Here is a 19,932-nt window from a genome sequence, read left to right on the forward strand (position 1 = left end):
AAGATGGCTGCTAAGGACCAGCTCAGTACTCTAAACTGCTGTAGATATTTACTATATGACTTGCTATGGAGATATTTAAATCCTAGAATATGTATCATGGAATATAGGAAGACCACACCTGTTATGAGCCATACTTGTGAATCTCTACAGATGGAATTCAAACCAATCTCCACCACCATATTTTCACTGTTGAGAGCCTTTCTCCTCAGAATTTAGGAATAAAACTCCCTATGTTTTGGCATTCACTGAGCTAGTTGGGTCCATGCCCTGTGTGGTGCTGGTAGCCGCTTCCTTGGTGTTTACCTTAGCTCCCCACGCTGACTTGCCCAGAGATTGGTTGAACAGTACCTTGTTTCAAGCTTGCAAAACCAGTGGCTATTGTATCTGTAGGGGAGAGCAGATGATGCTTTTCCAGATCAACACTGTAATTTTATCAACTCTGGCTCATGCAAACCTATATTTATAATGCTAATTAGGAGGGCACACATTTAATTTGGGTTGAGGACTGTTTGTATCTCCTGGAGCCTGATAGTCCAAGGCTCAAACTGCGGCAGTCACAGGCAGATCAGGCCTTTATGCCTTTTCCAAGTATTTCAAACAGGGCTTACTCTTGCCAAACAATTTCTCTGTTGAATTTAAAAGAGAGAGAGAGAGAGAGAGAGAAGGCAGGAAGGGAAGAAGGGAGATGGAGAGAGACAGAGAGAAAGAAGGGGAGAGGAAAGAGGAAAGGAGGGAGGGAGACAGACAGAGAAACTGAGACAGAAAGAGAGGAATGGAGAGAGACAGACAGAAACAGAGAGAAGGAGAGAGGAAAAGAGAAGGGGAGAGAGGGAGGGAGAGAGAGAGAGAGGGAGAGAGCGCGGAGAGAGAGAGAGTAAGAGTATGCTGAATATGCTGTACCTCAGAAAACTTTGAGTTTATCTTCTGCCTGCATAATATATTTTGCTGTGTGCTGAGAAAACATGCCTCTTATGTTATCTAATTGTTTCCTGACACATTTAGCAACATTTCACACTCTTTAAAGTGACATTAACATTGCTGACAGTGGAGGTGCTTTCATTAGACAGGCTTTGAATTGTAGCCAGGATGCACGGCAGGTCCTTAAACAGGCTTGTAAAAGGCAAGAAAGGTATTATTTGTGAAAATAGGGACTTGGCCAACATTGCCCTGCTGATGTCTCTTAATTTTGCTGACTCAAATAAATTTTTAAAAATCTTATGAGAGGAGAACCTCACATAGTCATTTTATTTCCAAAGGCAGGCCACAGGCCTCTGTGGATGTTCAGTGTATGGGCTTTGGTAAGCCTTTACTGCCACTCTATCAAGCATATTCAATTTAAAACATTCATTTAACTCCAACTAAGTACAATGCTATTTTAGACACAGATTTGCCATTACTCCAAAAATTAAAGTTAACTGTGTTGTGAGTACTTATAGCTTGGCATTCTTCTTTTTTTTTTTTTTTTTTTTTTTAATCTGAGGCAATTGGGGTTAAGTAACTTGCCCAGGGTCACACAGCCATGAAGTATTTAAGGGTCTGAGTTCAGATTTGAACTCAGGTCCTCCTGACTTCAGGGCTGGTGCTCTATCCACTGCACCACCTAGCTGCCCCCAGCATTTTCCTTTCTTAGTGAGACCTTTTTGTTGTGCAGTCATTGCAGCCATGTCCAACTCTTCATTACCCCATTTGGCATTTTCTTGGCAAAGATACTGGAGTGCTTTACTGTTTTCTTCTCAATTTCATTTTACAGATGAGGAAACTGAGAACAACAGAGCTAAATAGCTTGCTCAAAGTCACACAGTCAGCAAGTATCTAAGACCAGATTTAAATTCAGAAAAAGGAGTCTTCCTGAACCTGGGGCCAATATACTCTCCAGTAATATTTGATGCCCCTTATGAGTCTTAGGAATGCTTTCCCCCCCAGGCATTGTGTTCTGGATGATCCTTCAGAAAACAGTGTTTTAGAAGTGTCTCTTTCCACCTTCACTTTTTAAGAGATGAGATTGGTTCATTCTTCCGACCTTGAAAAAAACTGGATCCATGTCTCTCCATAGTCTTCAGCTTGATGAAACTTAAGACAAAGCCAGGTTTAGTGAGACTATTGTGTTCTAAGCTCTGAGAACCCTGGGAGGCAGTGGGGTTCAATGGAAAATTCAAGACCCACCTCAAATGTTTATCATACATTGGACTTTGGACACTTTGACTGACAAATCTAGATGAGCATCATAACCCTTTCATGTCTAAAGCTGTGATCTGGAACCTAAAAGGAAAATTCCTGGTTGGACCTTGGTGAGTCTAGGTGACCTCAAATCAGATACATATGCCCTAATTGGAATCAGACCATCTGCCTATAAAGTATATGAAAGCTGTACCAAATTAGATCTAGAAAGGACTCTAGTAAAACTTTCTCATTTTGTAAATGAAGAAATGAAATTCCAGGCTACTGATGTTCAGAGAGAGACTGTGTATTATGTGAATTCACACAGCTTATTAGCAGCAGAATCATAAACAGAACAGTCCTCATCTTAAGTATTTTTTCCACTCACAATATCATACAATTTTGTAAAAGGACTTTTAGATGTAAGATGATTGAAAACTAATATTCTTTCAACTCACTGGAGTGGGTGGTTATTGTATCCATATGAGAACTGAAGATCTTTCACATCAGTTTATAACTTTGAAAATATTTATGTCTATTAGCTTCAAGGGAGTTTTTTCCCTCCTTAAAAAAAAGATTCACCTAATAAATATTTAATTAGTACCCACTCTATCCAAGGCCTTGGGGGAACCTGAAGGGAAGAAATAGTCCCTGCCCTCAAGGATTTTATATTCTACAGAGAGATTAAGTGTATATAGAGATAAGGAAATAAAAAACTTAGTCTTTCTAGACTACATCTTTACATGTTACCAGTAGATCAGGTACCTATCTATTTTATCATATTAAAAAAAAAAATAAATGCAAGTGGCATTTATTTTTCTATAATTAAAGTGTAAAATGGAGGTCTAGTATTTATGGTATGCAGATTCTCCCTCCTTTTTTAAAAAAAAACATTTTTATTTTCAGTCATAGAACAAAACATAACACAGTACAATAAAAAAAAAAAAAAGGATGATTGCACATGAAAACTACAAATCTTTCTTGTACAACTTGTTATTCCCTTCAAAGATACTACTTGTGAAGTGAAAGTTGAAGTGAAATTTCTGGAGGCTTTGTTTGCTTTCTAAAGGAGCTGCCTTCAGGGGCCATTGCTTGTTGATTCTGTGGAGTCGGCCTGTAGGTGTCTATGTATCACTCTGGCCAAACTTAAGCCCTTTGGAGGCCTTGTCTTTTTTGAGGTTCTCTCAAGTTGTCTCAGGAGGACAACTGTTTTACCCTTTTATTTTCGCTACTCTACCTTCATTTCATGGTGATTTTCTGTCTGTGGAGAAAATCTGGAGAACCTGAAAATTTCTGACAGACTTTGCCATCTTCCCAGAATGCCCCTATTTCTATCATATCTTCACCATTTTTTCTACCTCTCTAGCAAGAATCATGACAAATGGGCCTAAGTATGGAGAATGGGAAATTCTAGATGAATGGCTATGACTAGTATGTACTTGGATACTTTGCAGTAGACATGCATGTCTCTTTGTTTTAACTGGATATTATATCATTGGTGTAAGAAGCTCCCAATGGAGAAATTCCTTCTACCAGAATATTCCTGCAACTGCTCCACAACTTACAGTTCTGTAGCATTTATTATAGTGCTTAATAGAAACATGGAAAGATTTGTCCAGGGTTTCACAGCTAAATTGAGTCTAAGCTTTCCTGACTCTAAGCCCAGATTTCTATCCATTATTTTTTGTTGCCTCTTATATATATTTCCTCTCTCTCTCTCTCTCTCTTCTCTCTCTCTCTCTCCTCTCTCTCTCTCTCTCTCTCTCTCTCTCTTTCTCTCTCTCTCCTTCTCTCCCTCTCTCTTTACCCTCTTTCTCCCCTCCTCTCTCTCTTTCTCTCTCTGTCTCTCTCTCTCTTCCTCTCTCTGTCTCTTTTAGTCCCTCTCTCAATATATTTCTTTCTCACATATACACATACATATACAAATCTATATAAAATTTAGAAATGCTTGCCTCATGTAGATCCAACCTTATGTAGCAAACTGCAAGAAAACAGTATTATAATAGCTGATAATGAAAATAAAATTCACTAAGTCATGCCTAATTTCTGGCATGATTCCTTTTGCTTTTCATGAAAATTACTAGAACAAAAGGAAAAGATTTGGGGATATCTGACTTTCTCAAACCTTTCACAATTCCATTTCCATCACTTTATATCATTAAAGATATAGGATTTTAGAACTGTAAGGGAATTTTGAATAGAATTATTCTGTTGCTCTCATTTTATAGATTTCTTAGACTCAAGAGCTAGGTAAGATGTAAGAGGTTATCTAGTTATAGTCTAACCATTGTTCTTTTTTTAAATGAGTATGGCAAGAGTAGTCCAGAATGATAAAAATGACTTGACCAGGGTCATATTGGGAGTAACAAGTAAAGTCAAGATTAAAGCCCAAATCTTCTGCCTTCAAATCTAATACCTTCTTCATTATACCACATGGCAAGAACTAAGCTGGGTGGATAGTCAATGCTAACTATCCCAATGCTGACTATCTACTTAGCTTAGTCCTTGCTCTGTGATGTTGCATCTGTCATGCTCTGATCATTTGTTGATTATTTAATAAGTTTTAGTTTATTCAGTAAGTCACTGATCATTAGTCTTTATCCTATGGTCTAGTACTTATCATATTGTGATCATTTATTGATTATTGAATAACATATCACACAATAAATTATTGATCATTTAGTAACTATCTCATAATGTCTTACACCATCAATAAAATTATTTTTGTTGGTATTGAATGTGTTCAATAATGTTTGAATCTTCATGATCCCATTTAGGGTTTTCTTGGCAATGATACTGGAGGAGTTTGACATTTCCTTCTTCAGAAATTGAGATAAACGTGATTAAGTGGCTTATCTAAGGTCACCTAGGTAGTTAGTATCTAAGGCCAGATTTGAATTTGGTCTTTCTGACTCCAACTATATGTCCAGAAAATAAAATTATACACTCTCTTGTATAGATTTATATTGTTGACTCTTATTTCGTTTTGTTTTATTTTACCCCTCCAAGTGAAATATAAGATTCTTGAGATCCAGGAACATATTGTACACTGCCGTATACTTCATAGCACTTATCACAAGACAGAGCATTCAGTAAATAAGTGTTGACTGTCTAAAGTTAAGGAGATTCATTTCATCATATCTTAATTTTCTAATGTATCCATTCAAGATGTTAATAACACCGTCCTGTTTTAGAAAGTTTGGAAACATATAACACTATCTCATCTTAGAAAGGTGAGAAGATTTAATTAATGTTCACGGGGCACCTTGACATTCTTAGATAGGAGGTTATTTGAAGATCTATTGCTTTTGATAAACATTTATGTCATTGTAGATAAGGTGGAGATTTCTGGCAATCTATAGCCTACAAACGTGAAAATAGCACAAATTAACTTCCTTTCAATCTCATGAATATGAAGATTGCCACCATTATAAAACTATTGAAATCATATTATTTTAAAATAAACTTCACTCTCCATCTAGATCCTGATCTATTTTTGGTACCTTTCAAAGTACCATGCTGCAGAGAAAATGTGATATATAAACATGCAAAGCCTTGGTGTAATATGCTAATGATGCATGAATCTATCTAGGGAAAACCTGTGGGGACTGGCCATTCTTGGACTCCAAAAAGGGAGTCTTTAAATTGGGGGCAGACCCAACACAGAGATTTTCAATAAATTAATTTTACCAGCTTAGGCAAAACTTTGATTCTTTTTTTTTCCAGTGGCTAGTTTGTAAAGATTTGTTTTTTAAAGAAAATGCTTAACTGGGTTTTGGGGATTTTCCTGAGTAGAAATAAAGTGGGCAATTAGGTTTCTTGTTGCAAAAATTAAAAATAAGGTTATTTGGGGGTAGAGCAAATTAAGTTGTTTTATAAAAACAGAGCTTTCCCTAGAGTGCAGCTTATCTGGTTGATTGGATTGCCTCCGGCAGCCTTTAAGGGGCTCTGAAAGAAAAAAAATTAACTCTGGCCAGATAATCCTAAAATATCAATGAGGCATATGTGTATAGGTATATTTGTATGTATGAGTATATAGATCTGTTTATATGTGCATGATATATGTGTGTGCATGTGTGTATCTGTACATTCCTATATAGCATGTCCCAAAAGTTTTAGTGCAGTTTTGTTTTAATTTCTGTGTATATGTGTATATAAGTATATCTGTGTGCATATATATGTGCGTGTGTATGTGTGTGTGTGCATAATACCTTTATATGTATATAGAAAGAAAGGAGAAAAAGTCAAGAGGCAGAGAGAGAGAGGAAAGAAGGAAAGAAGGAGGGAAGGGGAGGGAGGATATAAATTAAATATGGGCAATTCTTTTAAACATATTTTGAGATAATATTTATAAAGCACTTTGCAAACCTTAAAGCACTATGTAAATGTTAGCTGTTGTGGGTCCTCCCTTCACCAGTATAACTCTCAGTTCTTTCCCATTTTTTCGTGCAGTTTCATTCTTGTCCCAACATGTTTGTGGTAATTTTCTGGTTCTTTTAACATTCTGGATATGCCTTTATATCACTCAGACTGTCCATCTGTTGCTATTCATTCTTGCAACCTGACTTGGCAAAGCTCTTTTCCAGTCTTATATATCATTCTCTGACAATCATACCTGACCTTTTCTAGTCTTTACAATAGCCAGTACAACCTTGAACAATAAATAGTAAATATCCTTTACTGGGCCTGGATTTCCTTCTTTCTGTAATGAGGGGAGGGGATTGCTAAGGCTTTTCCACTTTTGAAATGATATACCTGGTGGAATATATGCCACTTCTTATTGTTGGTAACTTATCATATGCTACTTAAACAAAAGAATCTTTCCATTGCTTTTTGGATCACTGTATTTTGATTGCCCTGAGATTATGGTATTTCTGCATATAGCAAAGGTCCTAATTCTGAGTTCTCAAGACTGAATTCATTGCTTGCCATCCAAGAATAGAATTCTAGATACAATTACATTAAAAAAGCTAACTTTTATCTCTTGTCTAAATCCTCTTCAAAAGAGATTAGTCAATCAATAAATATTTATTGAGTACCTACTATGTATCAGGCGCTATCTTAAGCACTGGGGATACAAAAAGAAACAAAAGAAATTAAGGTAGTTGCTGCTCTCAAGGAGCTACCAAATAAATATTACAGACTAGCTGTATAAAGGTTAAATAGGAAATAATTAAAAGAGGGATTAAGAAGGGTGGGGAAAGACTGCCTGTAGAGATGGCTTGAAACCAATCTTTGATGCTTAGAACCTGGGTGATTTGGGACTAGTCATTTAACCTACATGGGTCACAGTTTCTTTATCTGTAAAATGAGGGGGTTGCAAGTTGGGAGTTGAAGAAAGCTATTGGAAGCCAGTAGGTAGAGATGAAGGAAAGCATTCCAAGTATTGAGGACAAGCAAAAGAATGCCCAGAGCTAGGAGATGGTATGTCTTGATTAAATGGATCTCATCTAATAAGTTATTTGATATATAAAGTAGATGACGTATAGGGCAGCTATTTATTTATTTCTCCACCATCAAACAAGTGTCTAAAATATGAAACTGACATCTTGACATGAAAGAGTAACCCATTTCTGATACTGTGTTCTCCCAGGAGGTAAGTGCTAAAACACTAAAAATTGAAATACATGTAGGACTACAAAAACAGGAGATTCCAAATTCTTGAATTTACAAGTTTATCAACAACCCCCAAAATAAAAGCAATGAAACCAATACAAACAAAATCCTTCTCACCTCAGGATCATTCTTCAGTTACCTAAGCTCAAAAAAAAAAAAAAAAAAAAAAAAAAAAGGCAAAAGAGATACCTGGAGCTTGAGGTCCAATATCATGATCACCTAGACAACCCTGTGAACTAATTACAATTTGTTCAATGTAGCTATTATCTATCCAGAGAGGAAGAAAGAGAAATCTCCTCCTCCTCTTTTTGAGAAATGTAAGGAAGCTCTGGAAAGTCTTAAACCACAAGTTCTGAAGAAGAGAGAAGAGAGGATAAGCATTTATATAATTACATATTGTGTGTGTGTGTGTGTGTGTGTGTGTGTGTGTGTGATACTTATTATGTAGTAAGAATTCTGCTAAATACTTTACAAATATCATGTCATTGAATCCTCACAATAATACTAAGATAGGGTGTTATTTTCCCCATTTTGTAGTCGAGGAAACTGAGTGAGAGAAGTTATTTCTCATTTTTAGGTTTACCGAAAAGACATATTTTACTGTCCAGTGATTAATCCTCCATGATGAAACTCCTCCTCCTGTAATGGAAGAAGGCAGCAAATGAGGGGTATTACAAAGAAATCAATAAGAAGCTTCTGGTTTTGCATTCCCCTTATACAGAGGCCAATGGACTTCTCATTGGAAGCAGTAAGGTTGCACACTATGGGAAATTACTGAGTTCAGAATACATCAGTCCCTGAAAGTGGGCAGGACATAGGCATATATTCAGTGGGATGGCCACTGTGGTTCTTCAGGATTAGCAGCTATATGGGATTAATCAAATACTCAATGCTCAAATAGATCTGTGGTCTTGTTGAAGTGTGTGGATTCCCTAGTTATATAGAAAGCAAGAAACCCCATCCCTATCTGCCCATCTCATGAAGACTTTTATCTTCGTCAGGCTGTGAATTCACCATCTAAGTGGGAGGGGGCACAAAAGCTGATAACCAGAATTTTCTTGATTCTGCTTGAAACAATTGTAGTAATGAATAATAATAACAATGATAGTTTGCATTTATATAGTGAGTTCTATGTACCAGCCACTTTGATAGGCACTTTACAAATACTTTAGCTGATTCTCACAACAATCCTGGGAGGTAAATGCTGTTAGTATCTATATTTTACAGGGGAGGGAACTGAAGCAGATTGTTGTTAGGGGACCTGCACACAGATAAGTCACACAGATAAGAAATATCTAATTCTGAATTTGAACTTGGTTCTTCCTGAGTCCAGGTGCAGTACTCTATCCACTCTGTTAGCATATAGCCAATCTATATATCACTCATTTATCCCAGGCTCTCATCACATGCTCACTTTTTCATCACATGCTACTTTTTCAATCACTTATTTCTTTGGTGATGTCTTTTATTCCAGCTCTTTTTTATAGTTTGTTTTGTGGGTGGTTAAAAACAAAAAACAACTAATGATGGTGCAGCTTACTTACATCTACCACAAGCTTCTTCTTTGTCTTCTGATGTATATTCATTTTTAATTTTCCAAAATTTCATATTTCATGATTTGTAGCCATGCAACACCACTAGTAGAAAGTTAAAAAGACAAACCTTTGTTTCAAGAAGTTTGGAGTCATGAAAGGAATCTTGCAATTTTCCAGAGGCAAGCCATAAAACATCTCTTGAGGAAATATTGATATTAAAGAGATGAGTTTTTGCCACAGCAAATAGCTTGTCATTGAGAACACTATCCAATTGTGATCCAGCCTGAGCATGGCTTATTGCATACCTGTAGCTCCTGTTATTAGAATAGAAAGGTTTCATCAGGATGGAGGAGCTCCTAGTGTGAGCACTCTCTCTACCAACAGAAAATGAATATTGTGGAGTTGCTTAAGTCAAAGAAGGGAAATGACTACCTCAGAGACTCACATTTGAAAAACTGCAAGTAAGGTGTTTGAACTCAGGTTTGCCTGACTCCCAGCTTCTACTATATCAAAGTACTTCTGTGTCTTCCTAATAAATATTGCCTCAGAATTTTCCATTGGAAACAAAGGAGCTACTTGAAGAGGTGACAACATGACATAAATAAAAACATATGTATATGAAGTCTTCACACATCACAGCCTATGTTCAGCACCATACCTGAGCAGTGGGAAACAAGGAACATTTTCTGCATCTTAAAAATCCTTGTTTGCTGGATTCATTAGGGTCCCTTCAGTTGTGCATTTGTGATTAAAGCTAGAAGCTCACTTGCTTCAGGCTACTTTTTTTGGTTTTTTTTTTTAATTGAAGAAGTAGGACAAGAAATTGAATATTTCTACTTCACCAAGGGCTTCTAGAAACCACCTAGGCCATTGTAGGGGTTGAGAGTTGGTATGTTGGACCCCTCCCAGAAACCCAGCCTGGGATGGGGATAATGGGGTGGAGAAAAGAAATTATGGGAGATTTTGAACTAGAGCTTTCTCTCCTTCCCTCCTCTCTCAGTTTCTCTGCCTGGGTGTGTGTGTGTGTGTGTGTGTGTGTGTGTGTGTGTGTGTGTCTATTTCTCCATCTTTTTTTGTCTCTGTCTCTTTCTATCTCTCTGTGAGCATCTATCTTTCTGCCTTTGGTTTGTCTCTGTTCTTACCTTGTCTCTCTATCTCTCTGTGTCTATCTTTATCTCTCCATGTATTTATGTGTTAGTCGGTCTCTGCTTGTCTTTCTGTCTGTTTCTGTCTCTCCTTGTCTCCCTCTCTCTGTCTCTTTCTGTATTTCTCTCTCCGTCTCTCTTTTATCTTTGTCTCTATTTGTCTTTGTCTGTCCCTCTGTTTTTTCTGTCTGTCTCTGTCTCTCTCCCTCTCTGTCTCTCTATCTTTCTATCTCTCTTTCTGTATCTATCTCTGTCCCTGTCTCTGTTCCTTTTCCCTGAGGGGCTCAGATAGGGGTGAAGTGGAAACAATAAGATCAACCTGATTCTGACAGTAGAAGTAAGGCTGGGTAGCTTAGATGAATCTATTTGAAGGGTCACCTTAAGATTAGGCTTCAATCTGTGAAAAACATGGTGATATAGTAGAAAGTATGCAGAATCTGAAGCCAAAGGATCTGTGCCTGAATCCCATTTCTGACACTTAGAACCTAGGTGATTTTGGACGAGTCATTTAACCTACATGGGCCAGTTTCTTTATCTATAAAATGAGGGAGTTGCAAAAATAACCCCTGAAGTCCCTTGCAACTCCAACCCCATGAGAAGCAGTGTGGATCTTTTAGCAGTGAAGCTCCCTTATGAATGTAATATTTTAAGAAGATGAATCTGGGTAGGGTATGCAAAATTGACTAGGAAGTAGGGAAGAAATCTGAACCAGGGAATCTAGCTGGGAGGCCACCCTCCTGTGGTTTCTCCCTGTATAATAGCACCATATGCATTTATGATAGTACCTCTGGCAGAACCTCTCTGGGCCACAGTCTACTTTGAAGATGGGGACCTCACACTGCCTTGAATTTTTATGCAAGTCAGATAAGAAACATCGTTGCTCTCCTGTAATCAAAACCAGACAGTCGTCCTAGAATTTGGTGTCTTTTCTGAAGAACTTTCCTGCTGATTTAAAGTGTAATTTAAGGGGCAAGGAGGATTGTATTTTCAAAGAAACAGGGAATGCATAAAATGAGGCAAAGAAATGTCTCAGATACTGAAAATATATCTATTCTCTCCTATATTTCACCTGAACTATTCTCTGTAACCTCCAGAGATTTTTGGCGCTGACTATGCAACATTAAAACATCTGTAGGGAAAGTGAAAATTCATCTGGATGTTTCATTCACACAATGCCAAGTATTGTAGAAACATCTGGCTCATTGACTGAATTTTTCCCTTTTCAACCAGATGTTCGGCCTTGTATCAGCATAGTCTTAATCAAACACTAGTAACTTTGTGCTAGTATCTCCCGAGATCAATTTGACCTTGACAGAGGTCATATTTTCACATGGATGAAGTTATTCATGAACAATTTCTCCATCTCAAAAAGCAGGGAGATTTTTTTTTTGTTTGTTTCTCATATCAGTCATTTCTTTTCCCCAAACACCAAGAAATCATCTTAAAAACAAAAAGGAACAGTCTTTGTGAATAGTTCTGGGATAAACCTGCATTCTGGACATGTTTCATTCCCTTTTCTAGCCATGCTTCTCCATGTTCCATAGGGCAAAGAAATATCTCTATATGATCCCTACTAGATTTAAATCCTTTGCTCTTTTGATATGTAGTCTTTTTTCAGTACTGAGCAACTAGAATTTGATGAGATAATTAAATTTCATCAGATTTAATACAGGATACAGTAAGAGTGTTCATTGCCCCCTCATTTCTTATCTTTCCCCCTCATATAATCCTCATCCTTAACATGTGAAAAATATGAGCATTTCATACACATTTTAGTATCTCCATGAATGAAAAAAAATGATCTATTACTTTTGAGTACATTTGGAAATGGATCCAGAAAGTTTCACACTACTCTAAGCCAACAACTACTTTCAAATCCCAATTCAGAGTAGCTGGGTTTTGAGAAATGATGCAAAGATAGAAATGCAATAGATTGGCCTTAGGGTGGTACAGATATTTCATGCAAATTCAAATCAGTTTAAGAAGCAAAATGATTCTTTAAGAGAGACATCACTCTAAAGAATGAAAACCTTACTTCTTTTGGCACAAGCTGTCCCCTGATTTTCACCCCAACACCATTGATCCATATCATGAGTAGGTTAAGTTATCATGTAGCCTATGGGCGAGCCATGGGGAGTCTTGTCTCTAGTATGAATTGTAGGAGTTGGAAAAAAAGTAAATCATCATTAATTTGGGACCAGAAAAAAAAAAATGGACCTTAAATTAGCCATTTTTGGATCATTCCCTATTTTTATTGGAAGGGCATCAGGGAATCAATCCAATCATCTGGATAGCTGCTTATGCCTTGAATTGTGCATATTAAAAACTAAAAACTAAGAAGAATGTTACCTTAATGAGATTTTAGTATATTTGCATATATGTGTGTTAAAAAAATCTATTAAAGCTGCCCCATCTGCTGTGCACCCTGTAACCTTTGAAATACACCCGAGGGCCATGCCACCTTAAGTGGTTTTGCAGGAAATAGAAAGCAAAGAGAGATATGTTAACTTTCAGCTTCTGCCACCATACTTTGGAACCTGTCTGTATCAGTGCAGATGGTCTCTGTCAGTTGGAACAGTCACAGGGGGAAAAAATGTTAGCATAATTGGACAAAATTAGAAAATTACATAGTGAATACAGTACAGGATAGCAGTTGATTGGGACAGATCTGTGGATTGAGCAATATCACGGTTCACAGTAGGTCCCAGGGAGCAGAATTTAGGGAGTAACACAGGCATGCTCTTTTCTGGAAGCAGAGGGGCAAGGGATTCACAGGAATCAAACTAGCTTGCGATACCTTGTCTCAGCGCACTCAGTGCACCCTAGCGCTTTCACTGTTCTTCCATTGTCTGTATTTGTATAAATTAAAAAGCAGCTCTATTTTGTACTCTATAAAATGAATTCATGCTTAACAAAATTTCAAAAAAGTTCCCATGAAGAATAATTTCACAGCAACTATCATCAGACTCTTGGAAAACTTGAATTTAATTCCATCTCAGTTGCTCAAAGGAATTTAAAAATTGGCTTCCAGCCATCCCAGTTGTACAACACTCATTCTCAGATGTGTCCCCCGAGAATACAAACTTTAAAACCTATTATTGTCTATGTTAAAATTTGTTCCTGGCTAGAACCTTGCTGTTAAGTAGATATCGACACTACTTAAATTCTGTTCTATGGACTCTGACTTTGGAATATCCAGATTATGTTCAATGGCTTTCAAAAAGATAAATACTGTTTCTCACAAGTGGCTACTTCTGATGTCATAACACAATTACATTATGAAAAAAAGGACTATAGAGGGTGATTGTAGGTTAGATAAAGGGACTTTCAAAATTTTATGTTTTTTTTAAATCTCTGGAAAATAATACTCATGAAAATTTACCCAACCTGGAATATCCTTTTGTGAAATTCTTCACATCCCTCAATTCAGTTAAATTCCATTCATTTTTAACAATCATTTATTAATTGTCTGCTATAAATCAAGTCTTCTGTGAAATCTCCCTATACTTCTAATCCCCATCACTTTTCTAATCTTTAAATTCCTATAATGACGGACTATTATTATTCTCCCTGCCCCTTCCTAATTACTTAAAAGCCAACAATTTATTTAGGCTATCCCTTAAAGAAGAGAGATATGTGGAATAAACCATTCATTAAGTGCTATCAGTGAGCTTAGGCCAGTAGGATAAAGTAATAATTCACATTCCAATTCACATTGGAAATTTGGCAGTAATCATTGCTAACAACAACAATAATAATATCAGCCAAATTTACATCATGCTCTTAGGTATACTGAGTGTTTTCATTATACCAAAGCTTTTATTCTTGCACAGTTATATACACACTGATTCTGGTAAATCATATCCTATTCATACTTAATTGACATGATTTCAAGGATACTTTATCTTGATTTATGGTTGTCTTTCACTGGACAGAGGTTTCTAATCTCTCTAACTTTACATATTGTTTTTGTTCTCCCATGTTTTTATCATTTTGTAAATAAATGAATGAAAAAACAGATATTAATAATTTACCATGTGCCAAGTTCTGTGCTAATACTAAGGATATGGATGGGAAAAGAAGACTGTTTCTGTTTTCAGAGAAAGAGAGTTTGGATAAAATAGACAATGGGAAAAACAGCATAAAATGCAATTCATGTATAAGCAAACACTGAAATGTTTTTTAAAAATGTATTTTTAAAAGCCCATCATTTAAAAGAAACTATTGCAGGAGAAACTCTGTAAGAAGCAACTACCCTTCCCTCAAAATTTATCTTATTTATAAGTTTTGTGTTGTATGCATGGAACTTCCTTTAATTAGGGAACAGCTATAAGAGGATGATTCTTTGAGGGCCAGGTGGCTTTCTAACCCTGGTGCTCAGAAGGAACCTCATTCATTCATTCATTCATTCAGCACACATTTATATAGACTTATAATGTATCAGATACCATGCTAGGCAGTGTAGATACAAAACCAAAAACAAACAGCATTTGTTTATACGTTTAAAGAAACTTATTCTATTGGAGGAGACTATGTAAACACAGCTAAGTAAATACAAAATAATTTCGGAGGACAGGGAAGGCACTAGAAATGGATAGCATCAGAAGCTGGCGCCTGACTTAAGTTTTATCAGACCTGAGTAAGGACTACACTCTAGATCTGGAGAAAGAATCCCCTTTGGGGTTTTCCTCCACTCTTCCATCCCCATGTTCTTCCTTCTCACTACTTCCCACCCACCTTGTCTCTCAGCTTTAGAGCACGATTCTTTAACCTGTTGTGGCTGGGACAATTCCACAATTGTAGAACTAAAAAACAAATAAATAAAATAACAATGTGGGCAACTGAGAGGTTTTATAGATGTATGTATAAAGGAGATGAAACTGTACCTTGTGATTATCTTTTCCTGATAAATTGGCCAACAGGTGTTACAAACCACATGAAAGGAGAGATTGAGAGAAAAGAACAACCAGCATCTGAGATCTCTGGCTCCTCCCTCTTCCTTCTTCTACTTAGCAAAGTTTTGCACATTATCTCCCTCATTAGATTGTGAGCTCTTTGAAGTCAGGGACAGTGTCTTTGCCTGTTTTTTTTTTTTTTTTTTTTTTCTCCTCAGGGCTTGCCACAGTGCCCAGAACATAGTAAATGCTTAATTAATGTTTGTTGACTGAATGACTGACAGCCTATTAAGGAATCTCTTCATGGAAACCATGAGTGTTACCAGTACTTTGGGGTGGGCATTAAGTGTGATTCCTCTTCCTAATTCTTTTTCACTTGAACTTAGCTTATCTTACCTAACCCATGAAGATGGATGTCATGCAGCATGTCATGTTGTTTCTGAAATGACAAATAACACTTCCTCTGGTATAAATTTACACATTGGACTACTTCTAATAACACATGCAGTGTTTTCAGTGGGACACTATATATTTTTTAAATCTTTCTGTTATCAATTTCAGTATAACTTTCTGAATATTATATCATTACATTCATTGCTGACCTTTGATCCCTCTGTCCTCTTTCCCAGGTCGTCCCATTCCACCTACATCCTCGTCTAGCCTTCTCCCATCTGCTCAGCTGCCTAGCTCCCATAATCCTCCACCAGTTAGCTGCCAGATGCCATTGCTAGACAGCAACACTTCCCATCAAATCATGGATACCAACCCCGATGAGGAGTTCTCCCCTAATTCATATCTGCTCAGAGCATGCTCAGGGCCCCAGCAAGCCTCCAGCAGTGGTAAGGAACCAGCAAGCACATCAAGTTTGGATGTGTGATTGTTTGTGTCTGTCTGTCATATGATCACTTTTTTGCTCAGAAGTTTTTGAAACAAGGGAATGGGGAGGGAAAATGTGGCAGGGAGTAAAGGGGAAAGACATTTCTGGTTATGAGACATTTCATTTTCAGGGCAAATGACATCTATTTTCCCCTCTTATTCATTTCATTCTATATAAAGAGTTCTTAACTTGGGTCTACAGATCCTCAAGGGCTACATGATTGTAGATAAGAAAAAAATACATCTTTATTGCATTATAATTGGTTTCCTTTGTAATCTTATGTGTATTATTTTTTTGTGTGTTTAAAACATTAATCTGAGAAGGAATTCATTAGCTTCACTAAACTGCCAAAAGAAGAGTGTGTCTGTGGTTCCTCCTAAAAAATCTCTTGTCTCGTGTATTTAACACTTAAAGAATGCATCAGTATATCTATATTATTTAAGAGGCTTTATTTATCTTAATTTTAATTATCTTAATCTTGACGGCCTTCTTAGACGGAAATTTCCCTAGGCTTCCACATAGAAGCAGAATTATTTCAAAGGTGAGATACAGATGCAGGCTGTTAAATTTGAAAGTTGAATTTTGTATCATTTCTGTTATAATACCACTCAAGGAGATACCAGTGCCCTTCCAGACCCCAGTATATGTGCACATAAGGTGCTGTTATTTTATGATGGGTGATATTTGATTCTGGTTGCCTTAACTGTTTAGGAGATTTTGCTCTCAAATTGCATTTACTTATTATGGTCCCTGAGTCCTGTGCCAAATTTAAAGGGATCTCTCTAGGGATTCATGTTGATATGACTTTGATTGGGTCATGTGGCATGGTGGTAAACATTGCCCTGCAATTTTCAGGTAACAGACTATGTGGAATAGTGGAAACATCACTAGCTTTAGTGACACGGAGTATCTGAATTCAATTCCTGCCTTTGACACTTAGACCTTGAGCAAATCATTTCACTTCTCTTTTCCTATGAATTAAGTGATTGCATTAAATGTCCTATGTCTAGCTCTGTGATAAGAGTGAAAAGAAAAACTTAAACTGTTAAACTTTAAACTTTTGTTTGGGATAAATATGATTCCCAAACTTAATATATCTTTTCCTTTTACCAAAGCTCAAATGAATAGAAACCTTAAAATAGTTTAACAGATTGGTTTTGAAAATTAAGACTGACCATATCTGACTCTTCATAATTCAGATTCAGTAAATATTTAGTGTGGTCAGTTTAGAGCAGTCACCATCAAAATGATTCCTTGTTAGGCAGAAAGCCAACAAAAGCTCCAATTATATACAGATCCTAAGAAAATAAATTGTTCACAACGCTATCTATAAGAAAATAGTCTAGATGAGGCCAGAGAGATGAACTGACCTCTCATTTTCTTGACCAGAAAAATCTAGACAGAGTGAAATGTGATGTTTGTGCCCTCTTAATTCCATTGTATCTATTGTCCCGAGATCTCTGGGACCTAGAATGGCCATTGTAAAGGCATCCAAACTTGTTCTCAGTTCAATTCATAGACAAATCCTATGGCTTCTAGGAGAGAACAGGATTTGAACTTTGCCTTCCCCTAGAACTCCGTTAATAAAGAAGCCTTTTTTGTGCTCCTTCCATGATCAACCCCAGACCAGCATCACCTAATTATTCCTATAAAAATCAAGTGCTTTAGGTTTACTTCTGTGTCTTAGCCACCTGTCTTGAGTACTTTGATGGAACTGTTTGGGGCCACACTTTGGAAAAATTTCATGGACATCATGGCTTTTTTCCTGTATTGCTGATGGAGATCTCAGCTTTTTCAATAACTTCTGAATTGGTCACTCAAGAAATTCCTCTCTCACCTTTACCTTCCTATCACTGGGCAGTAGGAAACAGAAGGCTCTGCCAAGAGCATGATTTAATGAGATTACACTTGTCATGGAAAAGAGAGCTTTGGCTTCATGCATGAACATATGTTACTGTTGGCCTTAACATCTACAATTAGAAGAGGCCACCCAAATGAATTTAAGAGGACTCCTTCTGGGCATGAAGTGACAGACAGCCACTCCTCATAGCCATGCCCTTCCCAATAGCCAGTCCTGGTATATTTAGTAAACTCGTATTCTTTTTTTTTTAAATTACCTAATCAAATCTTTCATCAAATGAGCAATCCATTGTTGATATTATGAAGGCCTTTAATCTACCATAAATCTTTATTAGAACTCATCAGAGCTTCTAGTTGGAGAGAAATGTGATTATAGCACTCTTAAAATGACATTACATCATTGGGGTGATTGGTTTATCATTTGGAGAAGAGACATCAATCATAACTAGCATAACCACACAGTAAATGAATTCAACCTTTCTACCACAGAACAATGACACTGTAATTGCTCAAAATCAGGCTTAAAATGGAATCGGAAAATGCTCTTTCTTCAAATATGATGTTAACTTAATGGAATATATTATGAAAAATCATGTTTGAGGAAATTCTATATAATTAAAAATATGTGGAAATATATTCCTTTTTTTTTCTCTCATTAGAACTTGATTTCAGTTGCAGAATCATTTTTGTGCTGCAGAGATTATGTTGCATTTAATTGAACTACCCTCACTGATGTTTTTCTGCTTTTTATTCTGTACTGTGTAATCGTGATGCATATTGTATTATGAAGGACAAGAGGCTGTTGAAATGAGGTGCACCTGCTGATAGCTTTTTAAAAACAGACAATTATTACAGAGAAAATGAGACTTTTTCAAAGCTATATCCTTTTATGCATATAAAGATACCAGAGTAAAGATGATTTTCATAAGAGAGGTCAGTTCATCTCTCTGCACCATCTAGACTATTTTCTTATAGATAGCATTGTGAACAATTTATTTTCTTAGATCTATATACAGTTGGAGCTGGTTGAGGGTATTTTTGTTGATTTTATGCCTAATCAAGGCATCATTTTGATGAAAACAGCTCTAAACTGACCACACTGAATATTTATTGAACCTGAGTTATCAGAATCAGATAGGCTTAATCTTAATTTTTAAAACCAATCTGCTAACCTGATTTACTCATTTGAGCTTTAGTAGTGGAGAAAGATATATTAGGTTTTGGGGGTCCATATTTATTCTAAACAATGGTTGTGTGGACACAATATCGTTTCCTGACCCTATTATTCAACACACTTAGTTTCAGTGGACACTGCTGAGGGCTCTTTCATGATCCAGCCAAATGGGACACTATTCAGAATACTTGCTTTGGTTTAGCTATTGTGAAAGCAAATGCAATTGCTGTTTATTTTTTTCCTCTCCTCCACACAATAGATTTGGGTTAGGATAAGCTAGAGACTCTGTCAAAATGCTCAATTTATTCTTTTCTTTTTAATTTTTTAAAATTAAATTTGGTTTTTCAATTAGCAAACATTTATTTTCTCTTTCTGTCTCTTGCCCCAATTAAAGAAAAAGATAAAATAAAGTAAAATAAAATCTTCATAAGAAAGATACATAGTGATCCCAGTTCAGGAGTATTTTAACTTTGAAAATGGTTTCTATGACTGACTTTTTTAGGTAATCATTTCTGAAGAAATGCATAATGTAACAGAAAGAATACTTTATATGATGTCAGAGGACCTGGATTCATATCCTAGCTCTGTAATTTACTACCTGTGTAAGCAAATCTCTTAATCTCTTTGAGCCCTGTACTCTTTTATAAAAATAATAATAATAATAATGTTAACT

The 19,932-nt window shown here is 36.5% G+C and overlaps 1 protein-coding gene across 6 annotated transcripts in view; it reads left to right on the forward strand.

The window, feature by feature from the left end:
• The window catches only part of TENM2 (teneurin transmembrane protein 2), a 1,351,165-nt gene that overhangs the window by 964,101 nt on the left and 367,132 nt on the right, over nt 1-19,932 (forward strand). For all 6 annotated transcript variants that reach the window (XM_003756806.2, XM_031949416.1, XM_003756801.2 and 3 more), the window contains one exon: nt 15,978-16,187. In XM_003756806.2, coding sequence (XP_003756854.1) covers nt 15,978-16,187 — 210 coding nt within the window. The remainder of the gene's footprint in view (nt 1-15,977; nt 16,188-19,932) is intronic.

This window comes from Sarcophilus harrisii, chromosome 2 (assembly GCF_902635505.1).
Source record: "Sarcophilus harrisii chromosome 2, mSarHar1.11, whole genome shotgun sequence".
Classification (NCBI taxonomy): Eukaryota; Metazoa; Chordata; class Mammalia; order Dasyuromorphia; family Dasyuridae; genus Sarcophilus; species Sarcophilus harrisii.